General features: G+C 38.8%; 1 protein-coding gene and 1 non-coding gene across 5 annotated transcripts in view; both read right to left on the reverse strand.

The window, feature by feature from the left end:
- BBS9 (Bardet-Biedl syndrome 9) overlaps positions 1-26,653 on the reverse strand; it is a 478,678-nt gene that overhangs the window by 347,985 nt on the left and 104,040 nt on the right. For all 4 annotated transcript variants that reach the window (XR_011566256.1, XM_070787856.1, XM_019958787.2 and 1 more), the window contains exon 6: positions 2,148-2,322. Coding sequence is in view for 3 of the 4 variants with exons in the window: in XM_070787856.1 (XP_070643957.1) it covers positions 2,148-2,322 (175 nt within the window). In the remaining variant the exon portion in view is untranslated. The remainder of the gene's footprint in view (positions 1-2,147; positions 2,323-26,653) is intronic.
- On the reverse strand, positions 24,423-24,507 carry LOC139182847 (small nucleolar RNA SNORD86). The gene has a single exon (XR_011566416.1). It is a non-coding gene; the product is annotated as a small nucleolar RNA SNORD86 (small nucleolar RNA).

A 26,653-nucleotide genomic window follows, 5' to 3' on the forward strand; every position in this document is an offset into this window, starting at 1 on the left:
TTTTCATGCTTTCTCCCATCCTAAATTACACCTGTGATTATCATTTAAAACTGTGATTATCATTTAACCTATTATACTTGAAAGTGTATATAAATACAATATACCACTTAATATTATAAACCCTCTTGATTGTCATTTCATAATAATCACAAATCCCATGCATTTTACCATTATAAAAGATTCACATAATAAATAAAGTGTGCACTTTTTAGTTCTATATGAAGATCAATTTAATAGATCAGTATGCTGGAGAATCACTACAGTTAAAACAGAATGAGTTTTTGTGAGATTAAACCTTCACATTAAAGAAACCTACACATTGCTTCCTCAACTAATCATTCCTGGAGCTATTACCAAATTAATTCCTATTCACATATTTCAAAGAGTAAGTCATGGGACATTCAAATCTTTATATCGTGATCCCAGTGTAACACCCCAGTATCACACTATTTGGCAAGAACTAGGGTAGAAAGCTGAAAACCAGATCTCCTCAATATTGCTTAAGTTTTGGTAGGATTGAATGAATTATACAGATTTTTTTTCAGTGTCTCAAAACAATTATAATATTTTATTTATTACCAGTAGAAATGCCACAACTTATTCATCTCCTTTGGACAAGAGCCATAGGCATTGTAGAAGGAATATGACATAATGATACACTACCTCCACCAGTTAACTTCTGCTTAGTCACAAATATTTGCTTATTTTCAGCGTTTTAAATCCTTGTTGCCTTAACAATAATTCTCAAAGCGTAGATGGTCACTTATCAAGGGAAAACTATGTTAACTTGCAATATACACAATAATAAAACTTGAAGCAAAAATTTACAGCTGTTGCCTGATGAATTTATATCCTTCCTTCCTGCCTTGGGAAAAATCATGTGGCCAAAAACAATACTGAAAGGCTATAATGAAGTGCTGCCTAGATGTTTAAAGTTCTAAATGCTGCCATCAGTAAGATAACAACAATAAAGTTAGTGAAGATATTATAATTCTCCAAGACTATTTCTTTTCCCAGAACGGATATCTACATTTTTTTCCTATTCTCTCTTCCAACAAAAAGCATAGCCTCCAAAACTCAAAGCCATAATTCTTATTGAAATTTAGCTGGTAGAAAAAAAAGCGTCTCAAACACAATTCACCAAAATCGATAAAAATTTCTAGAGAAAAGGGTCATTTTCATACTTCACTTCTGTGAACTGTTCTTTTAAAAACACTCATAATAACACTTGTATTTCTTCCCAGTATTCTTCTCATGTCACATACATTCTTTTTTTTGTTATAAAATCATTCTATATATGTATTTGTATCTGGGTTTTTTTTCATTCACACTGTGTTTATTATTTATAATTCAGGGAACAATCGCAATAATTATTGAGCATTTTCTATGGGGTGGCACTAGTGGTAAAGAATCCATTTCCCAATGCAGGAGACGGAAGAGATGCAGGTTCCATCTCTGGGTTAGGAAGAACCCCTAGGGAAGAAAATGGCAACCCGCTCCAGTAACCTTGCCTGGAAAATTCCATGGACAGAAAAGCCTGGTGGGCAACAGTCCATAGGGTTGCACAGAGTGGGACACCGCTGAGTGCGCATGCACGCGCGTGCACACACACAGCATATACACACACCCCATGGTAACGTAACATACACTTAATCCTTCTTAATCCATTGAAATAGATGTTGCTATCTCCTTTACATTCAGGATAAGGCCACTGTCTTACACAGCTGTGAGTCGCAAAATCAGGACTTCAATCCACGTGTGCCTCTCTCCAAATCCTTCCTCTCAATCTCTGCACCATACTGCCTTGCAAATATTTTATATGTAAATTATATCCACTAACTCACCACAATTACATTATACCAACAAAATCACTCTCCTTTTTACTTGCAATACTCAAGCTCTTTGTGGAAAAGAATTTATCAGCAGCATCAGTTCAGTTCAGTTCAGTTGCTCAGTCATGTCTGACTCTTTGTGACCCCATGAATCGCAGCACGCCAGGCCTCCCTGTCCTCACCAACTCCCGGAGTTCACTCAAACTCATGTCCATTGAGTCAGTGATGCCATCTAACCATCTCATCCTCTGTTGTCAGCAGCATACGCACACACACAAAAAATCATGATTCCAAAGATTCAGGATCCATACTCACTTGTAACTTTCCACTTGATGGCAGGAAGAAACAGTAATGAAGGAATCTGTACGGGAACTGTAAGCAAGAGGGCCAGGTAGAAGAGAACCAGGGAGAAACCTCCCAAAAGCATAGCTTTCCTGCTCAAACACCATCAGCATCCCATCCACAGACTGGATACAAATTAAATCACGACCTAAAGAAAAATTAAAGGAAATTAAATGACATATTTGTTTTATAAATACAATGATTTTATCGCTGTTCAACACAAATTTAATTTTTCCCCCCAGGGGCAAAATGAGCAGCTTAAATCTTAGAATGCAAACCAATGAAGCTATAAGATTATTGTATTTCACTGTATACACATTTCCCAGTTTCTTCACTATTCATGTCTATAGTTTTAAATATATTTGTTTTCATTTACATGAGCTAAAATTTCTAGCTCAAGATAATCCCTGAGAACAGTCATTACTCTGCAAGATATTATTTTTTCCAAAATCAGAACTATAAACTTTTCTGCACCAGTCTATTTCTCATCTTCATAGTATGTCAGCCCATATTTTCACAAGACTTAAACATCAGTCAAACACAGCACACCAAATCCACAGACATGTATTAAGCACCAATTTTATACAAATCAGCGTTGAGCACTGTTGGGAGAGAAAACAATTAATACTTAATAATACTAATCATCGATTGTCATAAACTATCAACTGATTTTGAAGTGTTTTCTACTATTAATCAGTAAGTATTAGTCTATAGTGGAGAAGGAAATGGCAACCCACTCCAGTACTCTTGCCTGGAGAATCCCATGGGCAGAGGAGCTTGGTGGGTTGCTGTCCATAGGGTTGCACAGAGTCAGACACGACTGAAGCGACTTAGCATGTATGCATGCCTTGGAGAAGGAAATGGCAACCCACTCCAGTATTCTGGCCTGGAGAATCCCAGGGACGGGGGAGCCTGGTGGGCTGCCATCTACGGGGTCACACAGAGTCAGACATGACTGAAGTGACTTAGCAGCAGCAGCAGCATTAGTCTATAACTTCCTCAGTTATGTTCAACTCTTTGCAACCCCATGGACTAAACAATGTAGTCCATGGAATTCTCCAGGCCAGAATACTGGAGTGGGTAGCCATTCCCTTCTCCAGGTGATCTTCACAACCCAGGGAAGGAATTTAGGTCTTCCAACTCACAGGCCGATTCTTTACCAGCTGATCCACCAGGGAAGCCCCCAAACTATAAACAGATTATGAAGTGTTTTCTACCATTAGTCTGTAAAAATATTAACTACAAGGTTCACCATTCTTCAAATACACTGAGAAGATGACAGTGACGATGATTTCTACAGTACAGTCTCTATCCAGTCAGGAAAAACAAGACCAGGAGCTGACTGGATCAGATCATGAACTCCTCATTGTCAAATTCAGACTTAAACTGAAGAAAGTAGGGAAACCCACTAGACTACTCAGGCAAGACCTAAATCAAATCCCTTACGATTATACAATGGAATTGACAAATGGATTCAAGGGATTAGATCCGATAGACAGAGTGCCTGAAGAACTATGGACGGAGGTTCGTGACATTGTACAGGAGGCAGGAATCAAGACCATCTCCAAGAAAAAGACACGCAAAAAAGCAAAATGGCTGTCTGGGGAGGCCTTACCAATAGCTGTGAAAAGAAGAGAAGCAAAAAGCAAAGGAGCAAAGGAAAGATATAAACATCTGAATACAGAGCTCCAAAGAATAGCAAGAAGAGATAAGAAAGCCTTCCTAGGTGATCAATGCAGAAATAGAGGGAAACAACAGAATGGGAAAGACTAGAGATCTCTTCAAGAAAATTAGAGCTACCAAGGGGACATTTCATGCAAAGATCAGCTCGATAAAGGACAGAAATGGTATGGATCTAACAGAAGCAGAAGATATTAAGAAAAGGTGGCAAGAAAACACAGAAGAACTGTACAAAAAAGATCTTCACAACCCAGATAATCACAATGGTGTGATCACTGACCTAGAGCCAGACATTCTGGAATGTGAAGTCAAGTGGGCCTTAGAAAGCATCACTACGAACAAAGTTAGTGGAGGTGATGGAATTCCAGTTGAGCTATTTCAAATCCTAAAAGATAATGCTGTGAAAGTGCTGCACTCAATATGCCGGCAAATTTGGAAAACTCAGCAGTGGCCACAGGACTGGAAAAGGTCAGTTTTCATTCCAATCCCAAAGAAAGGCAATGCCAAAGAATGCTCAAACTACCACACAATTGCACTCATCTCGCATACCAGTAAAGTAATGCTCAAAATTCTCCAAGCCAGGCTTCAGCAATACGTGAACCGTGAACTTCCTGATGTTCAAGCTGGTTTTAGAAAAGGCAGAGGAACCAGAGATCAAATTGCCAACATCCGCTGGATCGTGGAAAAAGCAAGAGAGTTCCAGAAAAACATCTATTTCTGCTTTATTGACTATACCAAAGCCTTTGACTGTGTGGATCACAATAAACTGTGGAAAACTCTGAAAGAGATGGGAATACCAGACCACCTGACCTGCCTCTTGAGAAACCGGTATGCAAGTCAGAAAGCAACAGTTAGAACTGGACATGGAACAACAGACTGGTTCCAAATAGGAAAAGGAGTACGTCAAGGCTGTATATTGTCACCCTGCTTATTTAACTTCTATGCAGAGTACATCATGAGAAATGCTGGGCTGGAAGAAGCACACAAGCTAGAATCAAGATTGCCGGGAAAAATATCAATAACCTCAGATATGCAGATGATACCACCCTTATGGCAGAAAGTGAAGAGGAACTCAAAAGCCTCTTGATGAAAGTGAAAGTGGAGATTGAAAAAGTTGGCTTAAAGCTCAACATTCAGAAAACAAAGATCATGGCGTCCGGTCCCATCACTTCATGGGAAATAGATGCGGAAACAATGTCAGACTTTATTTTTCTGGGCTCCAAAATCACTGCAGATGGTGACTGCAGTCATGAAATTAAAAGATGCTTACTCCTTGGAAGGAAAGTTATGACCAACCTAGATAGCATATTCAAAAGCAGAGACATTACTCTGCCAACAAAGGTCCGTCTAGTCAAAGCTATGGTTTTTCCTGTGGTCATGTATGGATGTGAGACTTGGACTGTGAAGAAGGCTGAGTGCTGAAGAATTGATGCTTTTGAACTGTGGTGTTGGAGAAGACTCTTGAGAGTCCCTTGGACTGCAAGGAGATCCAACCAGTCCATTCTGAAGGAGATCAGCCCTGGGATTTCTTTGGAAGGAATGATGCTGAAGCTGAAACTCCAATATTTTGGCCACCTCATGCGAAGAGTTGACTCACTGGAAAAGAGACTCTGATGTTGTTAGGGATTGGGGGCAGGAGGAGAAGGGGACGACAGAGGATGAGATGACTGGATGGTGAGTCTGAGTGAACTCCGAGATTTGGTGATGGACAGGGAGGCCTGGCGTGCTGCGATTCATGGGGTCGCGAAGAGTCGGACACGACTGAGCGACTGAACTGAACTGAACTGAACTGAAGGAAACATCTCATACAAAGATGGGCACAATAAAGGACAGAAATAGTATGTCTAACATATGTATAGAAACCTAACAGAAGCAGAATATATTAAGAAGAGGTGGCAAGAATACACAGAAGAGCTATACAATAAAGATCTTCACAACCCAGATAACCATGATCCCTTACCTCAGGCCAGACATGCTGGAATGTGAAATCAAGTGGGCCTCAGGAAGCATCACTATGAACAAAGCTAGTGGAGGTGATGGAATTCCAGTTGAGATATTTCAAATCCTAAAAGATGATGCTGTCAAAGTGCTGCACTCAATATGCCAGCAAATTTGGAAAACTCAACAGTGGCCACAGAATTGGAAAACGTCAGTTTTCATTCCAATCCCAAAGAAAGGCAATGCCAAAGAATGCTCAAACTACCTCACAATTTTACTCATCTCACACACTAGCAAAGTAATGTTCAAAATTCTCCAAGCCAGGCTTCAACAATACATGAACCATGAAATTCCAGATGTTCAAGCTGGATTTAGAAAAGGCAGAGGATTCAGAGATTAAATTGCCAACATCTGTTGAATCATGGAAAAAGCAAGAGAGTTCCAGAAGAACATCTACTTCTGCTTTATTGACTACGCCAAAGCCTTTGACAGTGTGGATCAGAATAAACTATAGAAAATTCTGAAAGAGATGGGAATATCAGACCACCTGACCTGCCTCCTGAGAAATCTGTATGAAGGTCAAGAAGCAACATTTAAACCCATACATGGAACAACAGATTGGTTCCAAATTGGGACAGGAGTATGTCAAGGCTGTATATTGTCACCCTGCTTATTTAACTTATATGCAGAGTACATCATACAAAATGCCGAGCTGGATGAAGCACAAGCTGGAATCAAGATTGCCAGGAGAAATATCAGTAACCTCAGATATGCAGATGACACCACCTTTACAGGAGAAAGCAAAGAAGAATTAAACAGTCTCTTAACGAAAGCAAAAAAGGAGAGTGAAAAAGTTGGCTTAAAACTCAACATTCAGAAAACTAAGATCATGGCATCTGGTCCCATCACTTCATGGCAAATAGATGGGGAAACAATGGAAAAAGTGACAGACTTTATTTTCTTAGGCTCCAAAATCACTGCAGATGGTGACTGCAGCCATGAAATTAAAAGACACTTGCTCCTTGGAAGAAAAGCTATGACCGACCTAGACAGCACATTAAAAAGCAGAGACATTACTTTGCCAACAAAGGTCCGTCTGGTCAAGGCTATGTTTTTTCCAGTAGTCATGTATGGATGTGACAGTTGGACTATAAAGAAAGCTGAGCACCGAAGAATTGATGCTTTGGAACTGTGGTGTTGGAGAAGACTCTTGAGAATCCCTTGGACTGCAAGGAGTCCAAGGACTCTTTTCCATCCTAAAGGAGATCAGTCCTGAATATTCATTGGAAGGACTGATGCTGAAGCTGAAACTCCAATACTTTGGCCACCTGTTGCGAAGAACTGACTCATTGGAAAAGACCCTGATGCTGGGAAAGATTGAAGGCAGGGGGCAAAGGGAACAACAGAGGATAATATGGTTGGATGGCATCACTGACTCGATGAACATGAGTTTGAGCAAGTTCTTGGAGCTGGTGATGGACAGGGAAGCCTGGCATGCTGCAGTTCATGGGGTCACAAAGAATCGAACACAACTGAGAGACTGAATTGATAGTATCTCTAATCTGAGAAAGATCCAGTGACTCTAACTTCTCACCTGCTAGTGTGATTACTATATACTCTTGTCTCAATATCACAAAGGGAAGAATTCTGTCAAAGGAAAATCAAGTTGCACTAATGGAATAAACAAAAGGTCAGTTTTCTAATTAATTAGTCATCTCGAACTCATACTTACTGTGTACAGTAAGTCCTATAGTAACTATTTCATATTACCTTGATATCAGGGTCAATACTGGAGAAGGGCATGGCAACCCATTGCACTATTCTTGCCTGAAGAATTCCATGGACAGAGCAGCCTGGCGGGCTACAGTCCATAGGGTTGCAAAGAGTCGGACACGACTGAGCGACTAAACAGGGTCAATATAGTATATATACCTAAATGTTGAAGTTTAAAGAACACTTTACTCAAAAACAAATGAAATTGTATAGAAATTGATGGCGATCTTATTACTGTATCTGATTATGGAAACAAGGGCAATTTTTAAAAAGAAAAACGTGTTGCCAAAGGAGTGTTTTTAAAAGAAAACACACCGTGATTTTGGGTGCTTATTACTGCAACATACTCCACCCTCTCTTGATTGATTCAATAAATTTAACCATTTTTAAATAATCTGAGAAACGTTTCAGGTTGAATATTGTCTTAGCATATGTTCACTAAACACACATCTGATTCACTCTGGCATCTCTAAAGAAAAAGAGATTGTTCCTGTTAATGCTGTTTTGAAGAGTATTCCCTCAATGCTCAAATTCTTTTATAATGCATAGTAGGTTTTTTAGTCACTGTTTTAAGTTTTTTTATCTATTCTTTATCTACTAATTATATTAAAGCTTTCAAACCATAAGGTATGAGATTGTATGGGTGCTCTGTGTACTTGAATTACCTCTAGACACACAGCCATCCAGACAGAATCAAAGCCTATATCTCCAGGCCTGTATAACAGATATATCATATGATTACTTTCTTGCCAGTGAGACAGGAGCAAGTTGATATGTGCACCATCCAGACATATCCTTAAAAGGAATGAGTATACACTCTTTTCCTCTCTTCCCAGCATGATGATAGGGCTGGAACAGCTATCCTGGCCTCAGAGATAGACGCCACATATTGAAAGCAAAAGAGCTGCCTATCAGTCCTGGACCACTTTATCTCCAAGTGATCAAATTTGACAGAAATCTTCCTTGATTAAGCTGGGTCTTTATTAAAGCAACCAAATTTGTATTTTAAATAACATAGAACTTATCTGAGCATAAAGACCCACCCAGCTTTGCTGACTCTTAAAATTTAATTTCACTTGATTAGACCCTGGTACCAAAACACAACCAGATATAGAAGACATTGGGACAAGTGGGGAAATTGGAATGTGAATGCATGTTAGGTAATAGTAGGAATTACTGTTAATTTTCTTAAGTGTGATCATGGTATGATTACATGAGAGAATGTTCTCATTAAATATGTGTTTCAACAGTTATGAGTGAAGTGGCACAAGATCTGTAATTTGACTTCAAATCATTCACAAAAAAATTGTGTATACATGTATATGTTAAACATTTACAACTGTTGACTCTAAATGGTGTTAATACGGAGACTCATGTTATTCTGATATTTAAATTTTTCACAATAAAAATGTAAATAAAGTGTTCAAATATATATCTTTTGTATACAAATGTACTTTTTTTAACCATCAAGGAGAATAGTGAGCACTGGCAAGTTGAGCAGGACCTAGGAGGAGGGCAATACATTTAATCTTAGGAAGTCAAGAATCAGAGACAGAAGAAATCCAATCAATGAAAAACATTGTTGCATTGATCTATGGGGGAGGATACTACTGTAACCAAATATAGTCTCTGTATTATTAAAGAATGTGAGGTCAAGATATGTATACTTCCAGGTAAAAGTACCAGTAAAATTTAAGTTCATTTCAATATGTTGAATGTCACTGAACCAAAGCCTCCCAAAGACCTCAAAGAAGTGCTCCTCAAATTGTGGCCCCCAGACCACCAGCATCAGGATTGTCTATGGAAATTCTTAGAAATGCAAATCCTAGAGTCCCACTCTAAATCTATGGAATCAGAAACTCTGGTCTAAGGGCCCAAGAAGTCTAGGTTTTAATAAGCCCCTAGAGGTTGTTTCAGTATTCCCTAGTAGCTTAGTAGTAAAGAATCCACCTGTCAATGCAGGAGACATGGGTTCAATCCCTGGGTCAGGAAGATGCCCAGGAGAAGGAAACAGCAACCCATTCCAGTATTCTTGCCTGGACAATCCCAATGACAGAAGAGCCTGGCAGGCTACAGTCCATGGGGTCCAAAAAGTGTCGGACACAACTTAGTGACTAAGCAACGACAACAAGAGGTTATTTGATGCATGATCAAGTTTGAGAACCACTGTTTTCACAGGTTACAACAGACCTAGAGCTTGAAGAAAACTTGAGCCCCAGACAAAACTTGGCTCTTTAGCATGATATATGAAGTCTTTTTTGCAGAAACTCTAGCAATACAGAGGAAAGTACTATACTGTCATGTCCCCGTGGGCTGCCTCTATAGTCAGATAATCTGAGTTTAGTCCAGCTCAGCCAATTATTAGCTGTTACTTTGGGCTCAAATTCCTTATCTACAAGTTGATGCACCTACCTAGTACCCAGTATTTATCTACAAGATGATTAACCTACCTAGTTAGGTGTTATGAGAATTAAATTAAGCAATGTATGAAAATCAGAAGATCCAGGAGGGGTTAAATACTGCATCACATTATTATTTTTATAATTTTTCTCTAAGTTTCACACTACATGCTGTATTAATATTTAAATACTTGCTGTCTCCCACGCACATCATGTTGGTGCACACTTCCTTGCTTTTGCTTATATTATTACCTTTCCAAAAAAAAAAAAACTCTCACAATTGTCTTCCGCTGGAATAGTGAATATATACTGGACGCATCCTGGTCATCCATTCCCCTCTCCTCCCATCTTTAGCCACAAAGCTTGAATGAGACTGACTTCATTCTAAACTTGAGGATAGGTAGGCTCTGACTTATGTAAACTAATTAGGATCCCACTAGTTACAGTGATTGGTTAAAGGATGGTTATAATTTACAGCCAATGCAAGAAACTAAATCCCTAAACTGAGATGAAACTAAAGAAAACCCTACTCTTCCCCCCAGGGAGTCACATGTGAGGCGAATAAGGTCTGGAATCACAGGAGCCATTTGACTTTTACAAGGGTGCGGTTAAGAGATCAGCTCTTAACTGTTTGAGCTAGCGCATCAAGTCTCACTTGGAGCCAAACCTTTTCATGAACTTTACAGGTAATACATTCTCATGAATATTGAAGCTGAGTTGGGTCTCTGTCCCTGAGCCAAGTGGATCAAACCATTTGTCCTCTGAGAGACATCACAGGCTGAAGCTCGTGTCTTCCCAGAAACCTTCTCTTTCCCTTCAATTACCCTCCAACTGTGATCCCAGAGAGTCCCACCCTTACCTTCATCTCACAACTAGTGACTGACCGAAATGATCTATTTTTGTGTCTCTCATTAACTCTAGGTTAAACTCAAAGGCAGGAAGGTAAACCTTACTCATCTTTGTAAACCCAACAATTAGAAAATGCCTGCCACATAGGAGATACATTAATAAACATCTGTTGAGCTGAAGTAAGCTAGGCAGAATAATTTATTCATCTGCAGCTCAGATTGGCTGAGACTCTATTCTATGTGCTTCACATACTGCATTTTAAGTACATGAAAAATGCTTTATTTATTACAATCCTGGCCACTGGCGTTCAGAAAAATGTAGGGATCAATCCAAAACATTACTCAAAAATAAATAAATAATTCCTTCAAATCACTGTTTTGGAAGTCACTTCAGAAAACATACCAAAGGCTCCCCTTACAGATAATGGGAAAAGAAAGAACGGCCTATAGAAGCCATGAAAGTTCTGTAGTTCTAATACAGCAGCCAACAGGAAGCCTTCATAAAAGTGATGGGATTTCAGGACCTATTTAAATGACCTAGCCATGAACCATACAGCCTTTACCACATGCTCAGTGCTATATTAGGAGCTGTAAGAAACATGGAACAGCAAATTACTCCTGCCATTTATTGAGCACCTGTTATGTTCCTGCCTTTGTGCTAAACATTTACCCAGCACACAGCTACATGCTTTACTAACAACAGTCTCATTTTACACGTGAGAAGACTGAAAACCACAGAGCTTAAATAATTCGTCTAATGCCAAAGAATTAAAAAATGACAATATTCAAACCAGAATCTGACTCCATTATAGCACACTAGATCCATTTTTTAAAATAATGTATGCTGCTGCTAAGTTGCTTCAGTCGTGTCCGACTCTGTGCGACCCCATAGACGGCAGCCCACCAGGCTCCCCCGTCCCTGGGATTCTCCAGGCAAGAACACTGGAGTAGGTTGCCATTTCCTTCTCCAAATGTATGCTAACAAATACAGTCTAAATGATGTGAAACAGAGTAAGTACTATAGAAAACCAAAGCACTTCATTATGGTGAGTTTCCTGTGAAAGGTTTTGTGATAGAGGCTGGATGTAGCATACCTCTGGACTGAGAATGCCTAGACTGAGAAGGACAGGCAGAATGAAAAGGAATCAAAGGGAAAAGCAGAGGAAATTTCTGCAAGAGAAAAGAGAACATATTAGGAAAAGATACAGAGGCAGCTAGATTTGATATAATGAAATGGATCAAGTTTTACCAATAGGGCACGAAATGTAAAAGCAACAGATTGAAAAGATGACAATATCTAAGTGATGCTTCCTCAAAAAGCACCATTAAACAATACGGGGGAAATATCTTTTAAAGTTGAAATAACTAGGAAGGTTTGGAGATTTCATCAGAATTTAAAATCTGATGTTTATCTCATTAATCTTAACCATGATGAGAGAAAAATAAGCATTGTGATTTGAAATGCTAATTGCAAGATCTAGGGACAAACTGACAAAAAGACCAAGCAAAATCATTGTGAAAGAATTTTGGAAATCAGTTATTTTTCATTTCCAAAGACAAAGAAAAAATTCTGTGACTGTGGGGATGGGTGAGTGAAAGCAAGAAAGTTCCATTATGGCAACTTCATGAAATGAATATTTATTAAAAAGTGTATCCCATTTCCTGGTGATAAAATATCATCCAGTCAAAGCTTTAACATGATGCATAAACTGGTAATCAATTATATGTTGATTGCCTGCTAGTTTAACTGTTATAATTTTACTAAATTATAGCCCATTCACTAAAATGGTCTGTAGCCCTGTGTGTGTGCATGTGTGTGTACGTGTGTGTGTGTGTGTGTGTGTGTCTATGTGTGCGTGCACCTATCTCAGTTCCTTCCACCATGCATGACCCAGAGCATTTTCCATCATTCATTATTATAGCAACAAGGGGCCCATAGAGGGTAGTTCTGAATACCATTTCCTCCCTTTTTCTGCTGTCTTTTTCTTCCTGTGGAATCTATGTAGCAGAGTAAGGGCAGAGGCATACATGAAGGGAGACTACCATTACTCAGCATGCTACATGCTTTCTGAATCTCTCTATGCTCATATTTCTTTTACACACTGAGGAAAAATACAAGTGAAGAAATGCAAACGTGACCTGTGGCCAAGCGTATATTGCAGTTCAGCATGCAGCTGTCAAAAAGACTTGGTCCTTCTCCAAGTCTGAAAAACACATGAAAAACAGCTGTATAGGTAGTCCAAAAGGCAGACAGGAAACATCAAGAGACTGATGCATACGAACAGAAGAGTCCAAGAGTCTGTGGAACTTCCGCTTGCTTGCCTTATGCATGCATGGAAAAAGGTTTTGTTGTTGTTACAGAAAAACTGAAACGCTAACTTATTAATCTTTATGCAAACTTAACTCAAAAATGATACAGCATGTTTGCTGTGAGCAAGGATGGAAAAATGTTCAAAGTAGGATTTCAACAGATACTGACTTAAAAACAAATGGTAGGTGGATTGCTACAGCCTGCAAGATTGTAAACTTTCCATTAAATATCATTTCTTAAAGCCCTAAGAAAAGAGGGGAAATCAAATAGGATACATGTGTTGAGCTAAATGGCTAACATTTTTTAAGTATGTACCAGGGAAAAATTATACAAATTCTCAACTATTATTCAAGTGTTACCCCAATAAATAACTTCATGAGAGTAATTACTTTAGGACTCAAAAAAATAAAAATTGGGACTACATACTAACTCTTTCTACGAACTTGCCTTTTGACATTTTAATGCGTCTCTTTTTAATAGGAACTTTAATACGCTTACAAAGACCACTAGTGTGTGTTCCACCAAGTTATTTATCACAATTTCCACCCCCCCAACTGTGAACAAGGTTAATAACATATTATAAAGAAATTACAACCATTCATTAAATTAGCATTACATGTGACAGATTCAATATGAATGCAATGTCAGAGTTTAAAAGGAGGTCCTAAACATTATATTATCACTTGCATCCACAAAATATTGGGTGAATTACATTGTCAGATGCAATGATCATGAAAGGTTTGATAATACTCTCCAGAATTCACATTCATTCAACAAATTCCACAAACATTCACTGAACCTAGCATGTGCTAGGAGAGACAGTTGCTACTCTCAGAACATGGGAGTTATAACAATGTGAGAACAGAGGTATACTAAAATAATTTAAAAGATGATGTACGGAAGTATGATTAACAGTATCTGGAAAAATTAAGAAAAGCTTCAGAACAGAAATAACACTTGGGTTTTGCAGGCTAAGAAAGAGTTTGCCAGACATTCAGGAAAGCAAAAGCAGAGAGCACACCATTCAAAGTCTTGGATTACAGGATTAAAAGAGAGCCATGTTTAAAGAGGAATAAGATCAGTAAACACTGAGGAAGGGTGTTGAGTGGTGGGAGACACTGCTGATGAAGATGGCAGGCATTCTCATCAGAACTGATGGCAAAGCCACAGCTGAAGCCCAGATTTGCTGCAAACTTATTTCAGCCCTGAAAGCTCTAGCAGGTTTCCTCGTCTGCAAAGCAGGTGTATAGGAGAAGATTGTATGATGCCATAGTCAGGACAAAATACAAAAAAAACATACTGGCTGGTACCTGGTAAGCTCTCAGTAAATGGTAAGTAATTAATGTTACTGGATTACTAGTCTCTTTCAGGCCAAATTATGTGAATAATTTAAAATTATAAGGAAAAAAATCCTTCAGACCAAAAAGGATAAAATTTAATGTGGGAAGAAGCATACACCAAATCAGAACTTCACCCTTTCTGCCAAAGCAAAGGGTTTTTTAAGACTTCAAGAACTATGGAAAATCTCTCAAAACCTAGGTCTGTGTGCGTTTCTGTCTATCCAACATGGTTTTCTATTTTAAGCTTACTTTCCTCAAAACGGCAATTTCTCTAATATGGTCACTACTGAAATCTCTAAAGAAGTACATTATGAGTGTGTCTGAAAGCCCTCTCTGTCAATGAGCTGCCCCTGCCTCTGTTCCCTCCCCCAACACACACATACCCAGATTCTTCCCCAAACCCCACCCTGCCTCTCTTTTATTGATGTTTTTTGCAGGATGACATAAGAAAGACAAGATAGATGATATCATACAGCAGAGCCCATTATTTATTAGCATTCCTTTCTTCTCTCTCATCCAAAAGGAAAATTCTTAAACAGTGAGGGTTGGGGATCTATTTTTTTTAATAACTGGTTTGAAAGTGAGATAAATTTCTCAAGGTAATAACTAGCCATGATAAGAAATCCAGAAAACTCTTGCCCCAAAAATATTCTAAAAAGAAAACAATTTAAGTATTTTGTATAAATACTTCTTTATTTGCAAATATTATCAGTCCCATAAAGAAATAACTCCAAAAGCTAAATATTTGCTTTTTGTATATTATTAACTCTCAATCCTAAAATCATCAGTGTATTAAAAGTCTACATCCCTGAATTCATTATAGCCAATTAAATTAGGTTGTGAAAAAAATAATGCCAGGAGATTCTTAGCTGAGGTTCAACTTCATCTAAACTCATACAATTTAAAAGGCAAATCAAAATGAATTGGGGATACTGACAACAAGGACTTTAAATTTCCTGAACTGTCAATTCTTATCACAAGGTTCGATGTGTTTGGTCTATTAAATGTCCTTGGACTCTCCTAAAAGAAGCAGTTAAAATACCATTTCCTGAATTAAAGGCATAAAAACAAATACACCAAAGTAATCATCTTAATATACAGATGCAATCATGTTGTCAACCAACTCAAAAAATTCAAAAGTACACCAGCATCTTCAGAAATAAGTAGAAATTAATAAGTAGGATATCCAAAGAACTCTTCAATGTATCTGCTCAATGAACTCTAACTACTCCCTCTCATCCAATCCCGACCACCAAAGACTTCAGGTAACATGGGGTTCTCAGGTAACATAAGCTTGTCCAAAGGTCCTTATGTGTTTGTTACTGTAAGTCCAATGCACCTCAGGCACCATTCCCCCATCTTAACCTCACAAAATCCTTCTAGATGTCCTCCATCCCCAGGATCCAACTCCACCACTTTGAAGCTTTCTCCAATCCCCTTCAGGCATAAATAATCCATTCTCCCTCTTTTCTTTCTGAGTACATTCTGCATCACTGCCTGTTAGTACTGACAAAATTTTTCCTGGTGATACAGCTAAATTTGGCATATCTCTCTCCCCTCTTCAACTTCCATAAGTGAATAATAAAAGCCTTGAAGGTAAGTCAATTTTGTTTTCACTGTCTAGCTCACAGTATTGAGTATAGGCCCTTATAAGTTGGTACTCCAAAAACACCTGTTCACGTCTAGTGAATCCTCGTGAAAGTAGAAAACCATGTCAAACTGCAGAACTAGATACAGGATGCTAATGATCATCAAGTAGCCCAAGATATTTGACAATATTATCATAGTCACATGAAAGCCCCATGAAATCTGGCATTATGCTTTATTCCCCACCCTTTCTACCCCAAATAGTCCCCAGGACATGCTGCTAAGTCGCTTCAGTCGTGTCCGACTCTGTGCAACCCCACAGATGGCAGCCCACCAGGCTCCCCCGGCCCTGAGATCCTCCAGGCAAGAATACTGGAGTGGGTTGCCATTTCCTTCTCCAATGCATGAAAGTGAAAAAATAAAGTGAAGTCCCTCAGTCATGTCCGACTCCTAGCGACCCCATGGACTGCAGCCCACCAGGCCCCTCCGTCCATGGGATTTTCCAGGCAAGAGTACTGGAGTGGGTTGCCATTGCCTTCTCCGCACCAGGACATAGCAGAACTCAATAAACATTTGTTGAATGAATGAATAGCAGCAAAGTAAATGTGGTATGAAAAAGGCCCTGAAATTATTAGTTTTAACACATGACACTTAAGAAACTAAATTCTGAATTATTTCAAGGCTTAATATTATGTCAAAAGACAAAGTACTTACTATATGCACATTAAAGACACTAGGAAATACTAAGCAGAGGGGGAAAAGATTAAGGATAACACTGCTTTTAAGAAAGATAAAAGCCTAATGGAAAGACATAGGAGATACAGGTCGGGTTGGGGAGGACAGCAAAAGGAAAATATATGCATGGGAAGGGAAATCACTTAACCATAAAGAATAAACTGTGGCAGCCCAAAGAGGATACAAAAGAAAAAGAATGATCTTTAAATCTATCAGTATTTTATAAAACTCTAACTTCAAAACCATACACAGATTAAGCCTAAAAGCTTTAGTAATTATTAGAGCACTGAATAAAGTCTTTCTCTGGGTAATATGAAACAAACAATTATCACCATAGGAAAAGTACCCCAAAAAAGGGTACTAAACAGGATGCATGCTTGCTCAGTCATTCAGTTATGGCTGACTCTTTGTGACCTTGTGGACTGTAGCCCACCAGTCTCCTCTGTCCATAGGATTTCCCAGGCAAAAATATTAGAGCAGGTTGCCATTTCCTTTTTCAAGGAATCTTTCCAACCCAAGGATCAAACTCACATCTCCTGCATTACAAGCAGATTCTTTACCACTGAGCCACCTGGGCTGCTGCTGCTGCTTAGTCACTCAGTCATATCCAACATTTTGCAACCCATGGACTGTAGCCTACCAGGCTCCTCTGTCCATGGGGATTCTCCAGGCAAGAATACTGGAGTGGGTTGCCATGCCCTCCTCCAGGGGATCTTCCTGACCCAGAGATCGAACCCAGGTCTCCTGAGTTGCAGGTAGATTCTTTACCATCTGAGCTACCTGGGAAGCCCCATTAAATAGGATACTCTCAAGTATTTCTTGTTCTTAGATCAAGATGGTATATCATAAAAGAACAAATTGAGTAAACATGGGAAAAGTAACAAATAGAGTACAAAGTAGAGGAAAATACATAGTGGAAAGAGCAATGATTTTGAATCAAAAAGACCACATGGTCATGTTCTAAACCCTGCTCTGACACATTCTAGATATGTAACTTTGGCTACTTTAATTTCTGTTTCTTCACATGCAAAATAAACCTTATCACAGTCTCTATACCCCACTGGGTTGCTGTAAAGACTAAAGAAGGGAACTTACGCAAACTACCCAGTTTAGGACCTGGAACATGGTAGGAATGTAAGCCAGTCTTAATTCCAAATTTAGCACACTTAAAAAAAAATAAACCAACTATCCCTAGTACCTACACTTATATCTTGAACATCAGATACAGTAGTTTAGTCATTAAGTCTCTCTCCTTAAGTGTAAAAGGGAAGTAAACATCTCAGGGAAAAGTTAGAACCAAAAGTAACCAGGATGTTGGAAATGGTTCAGGTCAGAAGTTCCAATCTTTATTTGTTAAAGTCCTTGCTAAAGCAGTGATCCCAGGCTCTTGAACCTCACTAATGTATAATAGAAACTACTGGGGAAGATCATAGGTTGTAAACTGCCTGATAAGGAGATTTTTTTTTTTTAAATAAAGACTATCATCACCAGCATTATCTATATAGACAATGTAAAATAAATAAGTACGAAGTAGAAAATGTCATTACTAAGCACAGCCCTTTAATTGAACAAATTTTAGATTTATGAAAAATTTACTGTATTATTTAATTTTTCTTCATTACCCTAAGACCATTTAAAACTTTAATGGGGCATAGCATTTGAGAGCCATTACCTTATCCCAGCAGGAACCACTTTTAAAGAACTCCCCATATTAGCACTTATATACCACTAGTAATTAAAAAAAAAAACTCGGAAAACAAGCACAAAAAGTTTTTGCTTTATAAGAAGAAAGGAAAAACTGGTTTAAAACCTATTGAGACCTAGGTTAGATAAGGAAACAAGCATTTTTCATAATATGTTGGTTCTTTACAAACTTACCACTATCGGGTTTCTGGAATCAAAAAGTGAGGCAAAGGCTCCCTCTGCTGACAAATAGACAAAGAATCTAATCCTATCAAACAGCAATCAACTTTTCAAAAATTTTGCCACTAACTGGATATCACATGATAGATAAAACTAGTCTATCAAAGACTAGTTTTACTTTATATCCTAAAACACTGAAATATATCTCCATCTGACACAAATGTGAAAGACATGTATAACTAGGCAACACTCCATATGTATTTCAAAAGATCTTTCTACACTGGCTTTCAATTTTCTTGCTGTCTACTCTATGCTCTAAGGGTTATCTGAGCTTGAATGTCATACAAAGAGGAAATTAAAGAAGCTAAAGAACTGAGGTGGGTTTCAAGAGATTGCATTGAACAAAAGTAACAATTTCTGAATGCAGTGACAACCTTCTCTCATAGAAATTTCATGAGATTAAGTAAATCAAAGAATTCAAAATTAACAATAGCAGGTTACAAGCACTGGCCCATATACTATTAACATACCCATCTCTAGCAACTATTCTGTAACTTGGGAAGATCAAGAACTATCATTCTTATTCGACTGCAGAGAGACCTAAGGCTCAGGAAGGTTCAATGGTTTGTTAAGGACACACAACCAGTAAGCAGCCAAGCCAGATTTAAGCCTAATTCTTAGTCTGCTTCTCTGACTGAAAACTACGCATAAAATAGATACTCTAATGACAATCTCCAAATTCTTTTCTGATTTCAAATTTAACACAGCTGTACATCACAAATACATTCAGGGTGCTTATAAATGGGGCTTCCCAGGTGGCGCAGAGGTAAAGAATCTGCCTGCCAATGCAGGAGACTCGGGTTCAATCCCTGAGTCAGGAAGATCCCCTGGAGTAAGAAATGGCAACCCGCTAGAGTATTCTTGCCTGGAAAATTCCATGGACAGAGGAGCCTGGCAGGCTACAGTCCACGAGGTCACAAAGAGTCAGACACAACTGAGCACACACACATGCACATGCTGATAAATAACATCAGATTTAAATACAGATTTCACTTGTTAAAGATTTCACTTTGAAAAAAAAAAAAAAAGATTTCACTTTGGCAGACAAAACTTAATATAGCCTCTTGGTGAATTCCTCACTGTAATTCATTTACTCTTGTCTTATTTCTAAAAGGATTGCTTGAAGAGGCAAATAAAACTAAAGAAATTATAAAAGTAGATGAGAACAGTAGATAAAACCCTCATTCTCCCAATAAAATTACAGAGTAAAATGTTTATTAAAAGCAGTATTTTTGAGTATATCAATATGCTGCCTCCCCTTAAAAATGGTAAATAAAATTCAGGAGCCAAACACTAAGTGAAAGTGAGAACTACAAAGGTAAACAGAGCCCCTGGGGCATTCTCCTAAACCATATACCCTCAGCATCAGTTTTCATAGTCTCAAAATGTCAGATGGTAAAGAAGAAAAACAGCGGGGCCCACTCTATGTAGGAAATCCAGTTGAGCCTGTGTATTATCTTTCTCCCCCTAGTATAAAGCTAAGACCACAAAGGGCTTTACTCTTACAGTAAGGAGAACTTAGAAATAGCATCACCCCACCCACCTGACCCCCGCCCCCCCCCCCCCCACACACACAACATACATGCCCAAGAGAAAGCAAAATGCATGTCTCAAAACTTGGAACAAGATGAAGGAGAACATTCTCTCCTAAGAATTCACAAACCCCAAGCTGATCTTAATGTGGGTTTTCAGACCAAATTCACTCTATTGATTTGCCCAAGAAGCCTCAATCTGTGGTCAGTATAAAGTGATCCTGGGTGAGAAGTACCACCAAGCCGCTGACAAAAGAAAACTCAAATCTTTGAAGGAACACACCAATCATTCCCATGGATAGAGTTCCAAGAATATGACTTCACAGGCAAAAATCCCAACGCACAAGGAACAGGAGGCAATATGAGCAAGAGACAGCAAAATACTAGAAAGCAGCATCGGAACTGCAAAGACTTCATCCACTGAAATTATCAATAAAGAATAAAATTACTGCACTCAGCACAGCGAAAAATAATAAAATTATCAAAAAAACAAAAAGAGAGAGAGAGAGACATGAACAATAACCTAAGATGGTCTAATGTATCTAACTGGATTTTCATTATGAGACAATGAAGAGAATTTGAAAGAGGCAATATTCAAAGAAATAACAGCTGAAGATTTTCCAGAATTGTTGAAAAGCATCAATCCTAAGATCTAGGTTTAAGCCAAATAAATTGAAAATAGGATAAGTGAAATAAATCTTCCCTTAGATGCCTGACAGAGAAACTGCAGAACACCAAAGAGAAAAGAAATGTCTTAAAAGCAATAGAGAAAAGACTGATAAACTAGCAAAAGAATAACAGCTAGACTAAGAGATGACTTTTTAACATCAATGTTTCCCAGAACAGAGCAGAATATTATCTTTTGTGGAGCAGGAAAAATAACTGTCAACAAAACATTGAATTCCCAGACTTCCTCCCATCTCCTCCAAAAATAATAATAATAATGTTATTACAAAGATTCCATTCACAATAACCAAGGCAATTAAATTCCTAACACACTAAGTCAACTTTCAGATCTTAACTTCCTTAGGAAGGCCAAATTAAGTAAGGCCGAACTAAACAATATATGCCTGAAATATACCCTCATCATCATGGCATCTTTTCCTTCAAAGCACTTGTGCTTCTATACCTACTTCTATGATTATCAACTTAATGTATGTCTCCCTCTCCAAACTTAACAAGGTCACAGACCTCTACTGTTGTTGTTGTTCAGTTGCTAAGTTGTGTTCAGCTCTTTGTGACCCCCCATAGACTGTAGCCCACTAGGCTCCTCTGTCCATGGGGTTTTCCAGGCAAGAATACTGGGGTGGGTTGCCAATTCCTTCTCCAGGGGACCTTTTCAGACCAGGAAACAAACCCACACCTCCTGCATTGGCAGGAAAATTCTTTACCACTGCTGCTGCTGCTAAGTCGCTTCAGTCGTGTCCGACTCTGTGCGACCCCATAGACGGCAGCCCACCAGGCTCCTCTGTCCCTGGGATTCTCCAGGCAAGAACACTGGAGTGGGTTGCCTCTTCCTTCTCCAATGCATGAAAGGGAAAAGTGAAAGTGAAGTCATTCAGTCGTGTCCGACTCTTCGTGACCCCACGGACTGCAGCCTACCAGGCTCCTCCGTCCATGGGATCTTCCAGTGGGTTGCCATTGCCTTCTCCCTTTACCACTGAGCCAGCAGTGAAGCCCACACAGACCTCTATATTTATCACCATATTGCTGCTGCAGTGCTTGGCACATAAGTGAAAGGAAAGGAAGTGAAAGAAGGATGGAGGGAGGGAAGAAAAGAGGCAGGGAAGATATAACCAACAAGTAAACAATCAACATAGATAAAACTAAAATTTTTACTAAAAAGCATAAAAGGACAGCTAAATGAATAATAAGACAAATTATATTCCTGGATGGAAAGAATCAATATATAAACATGTCAGTTATGTATTAAAATAATCTATAGATGTGATGCAATGCCAGACAAAATTCCAGCATGATTTTTTTCATGCAACTCAAACTCTTTTTCAAGCCTGAAAGGAAAGTGAAAAAAAACAAGAATAACATAAATATTTAAGAACAAGACCAATAAAGAATGATTACTCATCCCACATATCAAAACATACTACACATTAATTTTTAAGACAATATTTGTATTTTATAGATACACTATTTATGGACAAATAAATCATTGGCATTCTTTATAGACACGCTATTTATGGACATAAATCAAGGGAAAGGAATAGAGTCTAAGAGCAAATAAATGACTAAATGGGTAATGTGCATTTTTATAAGAAAGTCAGCATTTCAAATGATATTCATAAATGGCACTTGGACAACAAGATATACATTTGGGGAAAAAATTAAATTAGAGCCCTGCTGCTGCTGCTGCTAAGTCGCTTCAGTCGTGTCTGACTCTGTGCGACCCCAAAGACGGCAGTTCATCAGGCTCCCCTGTCCCTGGGATTCTCCAGGCAAGAACACTGGAGTGGGTTGCCATTTCTTTCTCCAATGCGTGAAAGTGAAGTCGCTCAGTCGTGTCCAACTCCTAGCGACCTCATGGACTGCAGCCTACCAGGCTCCTCTGCCCATGGGATTTTCCAGGTAAGAGTACTGAAGTGGGGTGCCATCGCCTTCTCCAAATTAGAGCCCTGCTACATGTAATTAGAGCCCTACTACATGTAATTAGAGCCCTACTACATATAATATCTAAAAACAAATTCCAGAAAGTTAAGAAAACATGTGAGAATATTTTAGAATCACAGTGTAAGAAAGATCTTCATTAGAAAGATACAAAGATCAGAAGCCATTACAAAAAAGATCAAAACATTTAACATCAGAAAAAAACTAAAGTATTTGTATCATTAAGTAAATGAACAAAGTTAAAAATCCATCATTCACAAGACACAACCTTGGGCAAACTGCTTAATCTTATCAAGCCTAAATTTTCTTGTGCCTGAAATGAAAATAATGACCTAATTTACAAGGTTGCTTTGAGAATTAAATGAGAAAGTTAAGGTTAAATCCTTACCATAGTCTAAGGTGGGAGCACGTAGCAACTGCCCAATGAATATTTTTTTGCTACTATTTTTAAATTAAGAAAATATCACACATCACTTTTGCCCATTACATGGAGATTTGGAACTTTTAAAAAATGACAATATCTGACCTTGGCACACATATTACACATAGCAGAGAAAATGGTACATTTGGGCCATCTCTCAACATAAAACAATTTACAATGTGTATCAAAAGCTTTTGGTCTCAAGTGTCTAGCCTTAGGTTTTTTTTCATTTGTTTTTATTTTTATTGGGCTATAGGGGATGGATTAGGAAATACCTCTGCAGTTCACGTCCCACTGGGGAAATGTCCGTTCTGATTTTCCTGGGCTGGCTTTTGGAACTTTCTTTTTCTTAGAGCCACTGCTCTTGCTGGCAGCTGTCTCTTCAGGTCCACTGCTGAGTGGCTTCTACTTGGAAGAGAATTTCCTCTCTTTCTTGGGGACACTCTTGTTCCCTTACTCTTAAGGGTCACTAACCAGTTCGCTCATCTTTGAGCAAAGGTTTTCTAATCATGAGAAGACTTCCACTGCCAGCTCTCTCTTCAAGATCACTTCTTCAAGATCTCTTCAAGATCACCAGTTCCTCCTTGGGAAAAAGATTTCTTTTTCTATGGTTTGGAGAAGGAGACAGCTGGGTCTTCTATTTCATTCTCCTGAGGAGTTTCCTGGGGCTTTTGCCTCTTCTTCTTCATGGGTCTTCCACTTGTTTCCTCACATCCCTTTGAAAAACTACTGCTGTTTTCTGAAGATATCAGGGAAATTGCAGCCAGGTGTTTCTCTTCCTTCTTCAAGCGTTTCTTCTCCTGTTTCTCCAGCTTCCTACTAATCCCAGCAACTGCTTCCTGTGAACCACTGCCTCCTTCATGACATCCAAATTCTTTCATGAAATCTCTCCAATCTCATGGAAAGGCAGCTGCCCCTCAACTTATTCTAGAAGCTTCTTCCCAAATACAAATTGCCTCAGAGAAACAATTCATGAGGCAATACTGCATTTGTCTGCCAGGTATCGGGAGATACCGCCTTTGTTCTTGGCAGCTGCTGGGCCAATGAAGGTAGAGTAAAAACAAAATGAGTCCACATTTTGGGGTGTTAGTCCTTGTCTTCAGAGCTTGGGAAATGTGGTCCCTTTGCTGGGCCCAAGTAATCTCTCAGCACCAGGGTGCCATAACATCACCCCCATAACAGAGGCCTGTAGAACTCAGGGAGCCCTGGTCAACCATCAATATTAAACCCATAGTCTTAGGGTTTTAGTAGAAAAGTAGCTGCCAGGGACTGGGGCTAGAGGACACAGAGAAAGGTTGATAAAAGGGTACAAATTTTCAACTATGAAATGAATAAGGCCTGAGGATCTAATGTAAAACATGCAGATGATAGCACTGTATAGCATAATACTGTATAATTAAAATTTGTTAAGAGACTAGAATTTAGATATTCTCACCAAAAAAAACAACAACAAAAAAGTGAGTTGATGGATGTGTTTTAAATGAAGGGAATCCTTAAACTATGTGTACTATATAAAATCTCCATGATGTACACTTTAAATATCTTACAATTTTATATGTCAATTATACCTTTAAGGGGTTCCCTGGTAGCTCAGATGGTAAAAAATCTGCTTGCAATACAGGAGATCTGGGTTTGATCCCTGGGTCAGAAAGATTCCCTGGAGAAGGGAATGGCAATCCACTCCAGTATTCTTACCTGGAGAATTCCATGGACAGAGGAGCCTAGTGGGCTATAGTCCATGGGATCGCAGAGTCGGACATGACTGAGTGATTCACACACACACACACACACACACACACACACACACACACACCCCTCAATAAAGTAAAATAAGATAATTTTAAAAACACAATGATCATAATTACCAGTATTTGAACCTCTGTGATTGTCAGAATTTCTACTGTTTCCATAACCTTAACCTTTTTTTTTTTTTAGATTCCACATAAGTGAATGCAGCATTTTGTCTTTGGCTTATTTCACTTAGCATAATGCCCTCAACATCCATCCATGGTGTCACAAATGGCAGGATTTCCCTCCATCCCCTGGAGTGGGAAATGGCAACTCCAGGGGATGGCAATCATTTAAAAATGGCAATCATTTTAAAATTAGATTGTTTGATTTTTTCTATTAAGTTGCATGAGTCTTTACATATTTTGGATATTAATTCTTTATCAGATATATGATTCACAAATACTTCCTCCCATTTCGTAGTTTGCCTTTTCATTTGGTTAATGGTTTCCCTTGCTGAACAGAAGCTTTTTAGTTTTATGTAATCCCACTTTGGGGGGGATTGAGGCTTTTTCCACCAGGGATTATATATTTTAAAATTTGGAAGTAATCACATGAATACATTTTTGTTATAATTATAATGCTACAGTCAAAGAAAAGGTCCCCCTTTGTCCTCACTCACTTTTCTTTCCAAAGAATTTATCCAAAAATATAATAGAAATACAGAGAAGGCGATGGCACCCCACTCCAGTACTCTTGACTGGAAAATCCCATGGATGGAGGAGCCTGGTAGGCTGCAGTCAGAAGAGTCAGACACAACAGAGCGACTTCACTTTCACTTTTCATTTTCATGCACTGGAGAAAGAAATGGCAACCCACTCCAGTGTTCTTGCCTGGAGAATCCCAGGGACGGGGGAGACTGGTGGGCTGCCATCTATGGGGCCACACAGAGTCGGACACAACTAAAGCAACTTAGCAGCAGCAGCGACTTCCTGCTACTCAATTTTGATCATCAGGTACCTCAGCTGATAAAGAATTCGCTTGCAATGCAGGAGACCCTGGTTCAATTCCTGGGTCAGGAAGATCCCCTGAAGAAGGGACAGACTACCCACTCAAGTATTCATGGGCTTTCCTGGTGGCTCAGATGGTAAAGAATCCACCTGCAATGCGGGAGACCTAGGTTTGATCCCTGGGTTGGGAAGATCTACTGGAGGAGGGTATGGCAACCCACTCTAGTATTCTTGCCTGGAGAATACCATGGACAGAGGTGCCTGGCAGGCTACAGTCCATAGGGGTCACAAAGAGTCGGACACGACTGAGCGACCAAGCACAGCACCACTTTTCTGTAACTATAAAACTTTTAGTATTTCTATTTCTCTTTAACTTTTTGTGGTGCTAAAAAATGTTCTCTTTTCATTCTCTTCAGTTTTATTGACATAATAGTAGAAAGTTTGTCCAGAGAGCAGATTCTCAGAATTCTCATCACAAAGAAAAAAAAATTTTTCCTTCTTTTTTTGTATCATATGATGGGGTGTTAACTAAACTTGCTGTGCTAATCATTTCACAATATATGTAAGTCAATGAGAATACTGACACTGTAAACCTTAAACTTATCCACTGCTATAGCCATGTGTTTATTTTC

The sequence above is a fragment of the Bos indicus genome, chromosome 4, assembly GCF_029378745.1.
Source record: "Bos indicus isolate NIAB-ARS_2022 breed Sahiwal x Tharparkar chromosome 4, NIAB-ARS_B.indTharparkar_mat_pri_1.0, whole genome shotgun sequence".
In the NCBI taxonomy this organism is placed as follows: domain Eukaryota; kingdom Metazoa; phylum Chordata; class Mammalia; order Artiodactyla; family Bovidae; genus Bos; species Bos indicus.